We start from the raw sequence: 7,504 nt of genomic DNA on the forward strand, positions 1-7,504 counted from the left end.
GGTGTGAGGTGGGATCTCATTGTGGTTCTGATTTGTATTTCCCTGATGGCCAGTGATGCGGAGCATTTTCTCATGTGTTTGTTGGCCATGTCTATGTCTTCTTTGGTGAAATTTCTCATCATGTCTTTTGCCCATTTCATGATTGGATTGTTTGTTTCTTTGCTGTTGAGTTTAATAGGTTCTTTATAGACCTTGGATACTAGCCCTTTATTTGATCTCCCATTCTGTAGGTTGTCTTTTAGTTTTGTTGACTGTTTCTTTTGCTTGTGCAAAGCTTTTGACCTTGTTTAAGTCCCAATAGTTCATTTTTGCTTTGGTTTGACTTCATAGATGTATCGTACAAGAAGTTGCTGTGGCCAAGTTCAAAAAGGGTGTTGCCTGTGTTCTCCTCTAGATTTTGATGGATTCTTGTTTCACATTTAGATCTTTCATCCATTTTGAGTTTACCTTTGTGTATGATGTAAGAGAATGGTCTAGTTTCATTCTTCTGCACATGGCTGTCCAATTTTCCGAGCACCATTAATTAAAGAAACTGTTCTTTTTCCAGTGGATAGTCTTTCCTGCTTTGTCAAATATTAGTTGACCATACAGTTGAGGGCCCATTTCTGGATTCTCTATTCTGTTCCATTGATCTATGTGTCTGTTTTTGTGCCAGTACCACACTGTCTTGATGATCACAGCTTTGTGGTACAACTTGAAATCTGGTATTGTGATGCCCCTGGCTCTGATTTTCTTTTTCAATATTTCCCTGGCTATTCAGGGTCTTTTCTGATTCCACACAAATCTTAAGATTGTTTGTTCCAACTTTCTGAAGGAAATCCATGGTATTGTGACAGGGATTGCATTAAATGTGTAAATTGCCCAGGTAGCATTGACATTTTCACAATATTCATTCTTCCAATCCATGAGCATGGAATATTTTTCCATCTCTTTGTGTCTTCTTCAACTTCTTTCAGAAGTGTTCTGTAGTTTTTAGGATATGGATCCTTTACCTCCTTGGTTAGGTTTATTCCTAGGTATCTTACGCTTTTGGGTGCAATTGTAAATGGGATTGATTCCTTAATTTCTCTTTCTTCAGTTTCATTGTTAGTGTAGAGAAATGACACTGATTTCTGGGCATTGATTTTGTATCCTGCCACGCTGCCAAATTGCTGTATGAGTTCTAGCAATCTTGGGGTAGAGTCTTTTGGGTTTTCTATGTACCCTATCATGTCATCTGCAAAGAGGGAGCATTTGACTTTGTCTTTGCCAATTTGAATGCCTTTTCTTTCTTTTTGTTGTCTGATTGCTGAGGCTAGGACTTCTAATACTATGTTGAATAGCAGTGGTGAGAGTGGACACCCCACTTCTACTAAGCCTACCCACTGCTTCACCAGGCTGGCGGCCCCTATCTAGGGCACACTGAAGTCTCCTTTGTCCCCCCAAATCCTCTGCCTGCCTGTCTCTGCCAAACACAAGGGGTGGCAGCCAGCACTCTTGCTAGTGAGTCTGGGTAAACAGCACTGCTTACTTCCATTTGCTGTTCTTTATATCCAGAGGACTGATAGAACCAGCTATGCGGGAAGTGGCTCCCAGGCGAAAGATGCGGGAGGTGCTGGTGTGAAGGAAGATGGAGGACAGGGGCACCTGGTGGCTCAGTGGTTGAGTGTCTGCCTTTGGCTCAGGTTATGATCCTGGAGTCTTGGGATTGAGTCCCACATCAGGCTCCTCGAAGGGAGCCTGCTTCTCCCTCTGCCTATGTCTCTGCCTCTCTCTCATGAATAAATAAAATCTTTTTTTAAAAAATTAAAAAAAAAAAAAAGATGGAGGACAGATGAGTCTCCACCAGTCCGCAGGGATGGGGCCTTTGGGATGCAATGAGCAAGATGTTCAAGAACAATTTAGCGCCCCAGGAAGGGCAGAAGGAGCAGGCAGGGCCTGGCTCTGAAATCGTCCTGCACTGTCCTCCGACCAGGGGCCACATCACCTGGCCAGCGTCTTCAGGCCAAGCGCTGCCCCCAGGAGTAGCAACCGGGGTGCCTACAGCCCCTGGAGAAGGCTCATCCATCGGTTCCACTTTCTCCTGGCCTGTAGCCAGAGGTCCAGTCACCTCCCTCAGCCGGGGTCTTCCTGCTCCCAGAGGGAACTCTAGCTGCCCCTCGCTGCCTGCTCTCGGGGTCTAGTCTGGGGCAGTCAGAGAGGCCTGGCTTTGGCATGGGGAGTACTCCCACAGCCCTCTCCCTCAAGCCCTCCTCAACTCCTCTGCGATCACCTTCAGAGGCAGGAAAAAGCTGGGTGGGGACCAGATACTCTTAGCCTGAGAACGAAGCACGGACCAGACAGGATAGGTCAGATTATGCTGTAGTAACAGCAGATCTAAAATATGGGAACTTGGGATCCCTGGGTGGCTCAGCGGTTTGGCGCCTGCCTTTGGCCCAGGGCATGATCCTGGAGACCTGGGATCAAGTCCCACATGAGGCTCCCTGTGTGGAGCCTGCTTCTCCCTCTGCCTGTGTCTCTGCCTCTCTGTGTGTCTCTCATGAATAAATAAATAAAACCTTTAAAAAAAACTTTTTTTTTTTTTAATACTGAAACTTAAGGTAAAACCACAAGGTCATTGCTCAGCCACACCATGTACCCTCCACATTAGTGGGGGCTCTGCTCCCTGTGGTCCCTGTGCTGGGCGGAGGCTGCCATCACCAGTCACAGCGGCAGGGGACAGTGCTGGGCTCTTGCACTGCCAAGTGATTCCCTCACCCTGCTCCCAGCCTGCAGGCCAGAGTGTGTCACAAGGACCCTCCCAACTGCAAGGGGGACAGGGAAGGGTCATTTCCAGGCTGACAGGTGAACAGCAGAAAAAGATTTCTTGCAAAGAGGGCTGTGCTCAGTGGCTCCAGCCCGCCATGAGCCAGAGAAGCCCGGTCCAGGCCTCCTCCAGGCTTTTGTACAGCGGCATAACCCATGGGGTATGCGCCTCTGATGCAGCCAGTCTCCTGTTGATGGACCGTTCTTTCACAACAGGATCTTTCAACCTGTTGTGATCATAAGCAATACGATGAATAACCTTGGCAGTGTCTCGGCTCACACATCAGGGAGTCACTTAAACTCTGTGATGGTCTTCTCACGCACCAACAGGCCTCTCACCACCTTGGACAGGCCACTGCCAGCTCTCCCAGGCTGTGTTGTTTCTCTTGGCCCGGCTGACATGGATTGGTAAAAAAACAGCCTGGGAGAGCCACCTGGATCGCCCAAGATGCAAGAGAAAGCCAGGAGGGCCCCTCCCTGAGCAGACGCAACTCACCCTCCTACCAACCCAACCAAGGGCTACCCGGAGCTCCTGTGCTCCTACCCACACCCCTCCTCACCCAGACCCCTTGGCTCTGGGGCTCTGCTGTCATGGACGGAGGGCATGTGGCAGGCGGCCTGCCCAAACTAGAAAGCATAAGTTTATTTTTTTTTAAAGATTTTATTTATTTATTCATGAGAGACACACACACATGCACACAGAGAGAGAGAGAGAGAGGCAGAGACACAGGCAGAGAGAAGCAGGCTCCATGCAGGGAGCCTGATGTGGGACTCGATCCTGGGACTCCAGGATCAGGCCCTAGGCTGAAGGCAGGCGCTAAACCGCTGAGCCACACAGGGATCCCCATAAGTTTATATAAGGGAGGCTTTTCTCCCTCTAGACTGTGGGCACCTCCAGGGCAGAAACCATAGTTAGTTTTCTTACTGGTTTTTTTTTTTCTCTTTATTCCTGTTCCTAGAGTTCAGTAAACACTAGGTTGAGAACCCTAAGAAGAAACTCTGATGTGTTTTAGGATTCCAGCATCCAAATTGGCTGCCCCCTCCCTCCCCTGAACCTGTTGAGGATCTGAGAGCCCTCCCCACAAGAAACTCGATGCTCACAACACTGCTTCCCACTTGAAAATTTTATTGGTCAGGGAGAAAGGAAGTCAGGTAGCCCCCCAGCTTCCCGCCCAGGGTTCCACAAGCTCTCACTGCTTCCCGTTGCCATTGATGGGGCGGTTCACGTGCTCGGGGGACGACAGGAATGCCTTGAGCTTGGGTCTGGCGCTGAGGCGCGCCACATAGGCCGAGAGCAGGGGGAAGGAGTCCAGGCAGCTGGGGGCCAGGACCTGGTGAATCAGCAGCAAGTCCAGCAGGTTGTAGTCCGCGAAGGAGATCTGCAGGGCAGAGGGCAGGGGGCCAGGGACTCAGCAGATGGGGGCATGGCGGTCAGCGGGGAGGGAGTCTGAGCTGTTCCCTAAGTCTGCCTAGTTTTGCTGAGTAATGCGTTTATGCGTTCCCTCTGCATCTATGTACCATCTTTTAAGAAGAGAACAGTGCAGAGGGGACAGGGTCAGATGCTCACCTGGTTGCCCACGATGAAGGCCTGGCCCCCCTCATTCTGGGACAACAGCGTTTCAAAAGGCTTCAGGTAACCTGGTAGTGCCTTCACATACTCCTCCTTTCCTGCCTCCTGCCAGAAAGATACCGCTGCATGTTACCCTCCTGATCCTCACTGCTGCCTGCCCAGCCCCTGCCCCAGCCCTCAGGTGCCCCTTCTGTTTGCCCCCCCCCATTTCAGTGAATCACCACCCACCCAGGTCAGAGCCCTTGATGCTCCTCTGCTCACTCCTCAACCACAAGCCACTGCCACATCCTGTCCAGGTCAGCTGCTGATTCTTCTCTACCCCATTCCCACTTTTCCACCTCTGCCATGATCCCTACTCCAAAAGCCTCAGAAGATCCTTCTAGACCTCACACTGGACACGGCTCTGCTTTGACTCCTCAGTGGCTCCCCCCACTGCCATCAGGGGTTATCCAACCAGCAGTATCAAGGCTCTTGGGGCCTGGACCCGTTGCTCAGCCAGCTCCAGCTCCAACTCCTGACTTTCCCTCTCCCTCTCCTATAGGTACACACATGACTTGCCTCCACTCTTCTGGTCCCAGATCCCCAAATACACTCCATGTCTTCATACTTTATGCCGCTGGAAGTGCCAGCACTCCCTTCCAGGGGCTGGCTGTAGCTCCTCCTCCTCCAAGCCCTGCCCTCTGCAGCCCAGGCTATCAGGAACCAGGTATGGCTCCTGCCCTTGCAGGTTGTGCCATTGCCCTCTACTTGACTGGGTCCACCCCCAGCAGTGAGGGTGAGGGCTAGGTCTCGTTCCTAACAGCTCCTGGTCCTTGGCACTGAGCCCAACCCAGCCCAAGGACCTTGACTCAGGAGGAAGGCTGGGCCAGAGCCACATGAGGGCTGAGGAGTAGGGTGAGAATACAGGACGCCTTTGTTCGCACCATCCCCACTCCCAATCCCCCCCACGTTGTGCCCACCTCCCGTGTCCACACCCTGTGCCCGGGCTCACGTAGTTAGTGTAGATGAGGAGGGCGTATTTGCAGCGGAGATCCTCCACACCATCGTTCACTACATCCAGCAAGGCCGCCTCCTGCTGGTCCTTCCCGTAGAGCCCTGGGTGGCAGGAGAGCAAAATGCAGAACTGGCCACCTGACACACTCCTGCCAGGCCAGGCCATTGCCTGTGGGCACAGCCAGGGGGTGAGAAGGAAGATGTGGCCAGAAGGGACAATCCTGATGCACAATAAGTGCTCAGAACTTAGCAAGAGCCAGTGTGGCAGTGCAAGGTAGGCAGACCTGGGGTTGACAGTGGGCAATTTATATAACCTCCTCAAGCCTCTGTTGCCTCCATTCCACGGTGTTACCAGGCAGCTTGACTTAAGTGAAAGAGGTTCAGAGGGCAGGCACCAAGATGTGAGGGAACACTGGGCTGATGCTTCTCCACCCCTGCTCTGGGCCACCTGCAGCCTCAAGACTCACCAAGGGAGCGGCCCAGGTGTCGCAGGATGGCATTGGACTGGTACAGGGTGAGGTCTCCGTCCTGGAACTTGGGGAGCTGCCCGTACAGCTGGAGGGTGGCACAGCTCTGTCAGCAGTGCTGAACTTGGCTGCCCCACAGTGGCGCTGCCCCACAGTGGCCCAGCCCCTGACCCCCTCTGGGCACAGTCACTCACACAGGAGGCCTTGAGTGAGCCCTTCATCCAGGTCTCCATGGTCACCACCTCCTCCTTCCAGCTCTGGCCCTGGTCAGCCAGCAGCATGCGCATGGCCTCACAGCGCCCTGGGGGAAGGCGAATTGGCTGGTTGGATGTGTGCAGAGACCCCAGGCTCATAGCACCCTCGAGGGCCCATGGGGGCAGGGACTGCTCCAGTGACCTCACTGGACTAGGGAGGGGATGGGCCACGGTGAGGAGGCTGGATACTCCAGCCTAGGGAGCTCAGGGGCACAGGGAAGGAGGCCCCAGCTGGTACCCACGTGATGGAGGGGTGCGGTGGAGGTCTTGGGCTCTCCCTCAGGGGGTAAAGGGGCGTGGGCTGCAGCCCCAACCTCTGTCTCCCTCAGCTCCCAGTCATGGGGTCCCTACCTCGAACAGGGAAGTAGGTGATGGTGTAGGGTGGCACTGCAGCAGAGGGAGAGAAGTTTGTTAGAGGCCGGCGGAAGGATGTTCCAGAGGGAGAGCGAGCACCAATCTGTCATCCCTGGAGTCTCATTTCCTGCTGTGCTCACCCCGGGCCCTAGGAGCCCGTCTCTGCACTGAAGGCGCCCAGCCCTCCCCGCCCCCCCCCCCCCAAAGCCCCACCTGCACGCTGCTGGCCCCGTGGGCCCCCTGGATCCCCATCCCGGCGCTGCGGTGAGGGCGGCGGGGATGCACGGCCTTGCAGGGCCTTCCAGGAACTCTGACCCGGAGCCAGCGGTCAGGCCTCCAGCCGGGAGCATTCCGAGGCCCCCGGGAGCATCAGCCCCTCCCCAAGCAGGCCCAGGCGGCAGGGACTCACTGGTTGCAGCGCGGGTGGCGGCGGCGGCGGCGGCGGCGGCGGCGGCGGCGGCGGCGGCGGCAGCAGAGCTCAGGCCCCGGCCAGGCCTCCAGCCTTATTAAGGGTCGTCCCTCCCACCCCGTCCCGTTCCGCCCCGTCCCGCCCCAGTGCTGAGTCACCGCGCTCCGGAAGTCCGGCTCCCCACTCCCCTGCGGGACCCGAACCCTGCTGGCGCCCCCCGCCCGATGCCCCCCGCCCCCCTGCGCCCGCCGCCCTCGGGCAGGACGTGCGGATCCTCGGCCTGGCGCTGGGGGCTCGCTGGCGAGGGCGAGGGCGAGGGCGAGGGCACCAGCTGCCGAAGCTTTCGGTGGCCTTGGGGTTTGCCGATTGCAGCCTCTAGCCCTGCTTGGTTGTCAGACCTCAGAGGCACAAACCCTTTGTCCACCTTCACAACAGAACAGGCAATTATTTTACCAGCAAAATGGGTTTATTCAGGAATAGCAAAGCAGCATTATTGGAGACAAGCAAGCTGTGGTGAAACCCTGGGCGACACCAGGGGGTTAGACAGAAACACCGCCGGAGAAAAAGGAGGGAGTGGGGGGGCTGCTTTGAAAGGTCTACTGGAAGGAGGGAGGTGGTGAGTTGGCTGAGTTGTGACAGTTTCTCATTGGCTGGGCTTATTGGCAAAGGGGGA

The 7,504-nt window shown here is 54.9% G+C and overlaps 1 protein-coding gene across 2 annotated transcripts; it reads right to left on the minus strand.

Moving 5' to 3' along the window:
- Window positions 1–3,890: 3,890 nt before the first annotated feature.
- LOC112659438 (glutathione S-transferase P) lies at window positions 3,891–6,949 on the minus strand. Of its 2 annotated transcripts, none has more exons than XM_025446238.3 (7): window positions 6,832–6,949; window positions 6,420–6,455; window positions 6,009–6,115; window positions 5,815–5,902; window positions 5,346–5,449; window positions 4,352–4,459; window positions 3,891–4,163 (listed from the first exon to the last, which is right to left on the minus strand). In XM_025446238.3, coding segments are annotated over exons 1-7 (633 nt in total). In that variant the 5' UTR covers window positions 6,833–6,949; the 3' UTR covers window positions 3,891–3,974. The 2 variants fall into 2 exon arrangements, with proteins under 2 accessions (XP_025302023.1, XP_035557479.1); XM_035701586.2 differs by having other exon boundaries at window positions 6,311–6,455; window positions 6,832–6,924.
- Window positions 6,950–7,504: the final 555 nt, after the last annotated feature.

The sequence above is a fragment of the Canis lupus genome, chromosome 18 (assembly GCF_003254725.2).
Source record: "Canis lupus dingo isolate Sandy chromosome 18, ASM325472v2, whole genome shotgun sequence".
In the NCBI taxonomy this organism is placed as follows: domain Eukaryota; kingdom Metazoa; phylum Chordata; class Mammalia; order Carnivora; family Canidae; genus Canis; species Canis lupus.

Coding starts and splice junctions, on each gene's coding strand:
- LOC112659438 (XM_025446238.3), bottom strand. Junction 5,450..5,814: donor ACACCTGGGCCGCTCCCTTG/GTGAGTCTTGAG, acceptor CCTGCCACCCAG/GGCTCTACGGGAAGGACCAG. Junction 4,460..5,345: donor TCCTCATCTACACTAACTAC/GTGAGCCCGGGC, acceptor TCTTTCTGGCAG/GAGGCAGGAAAGGAGGAGTA.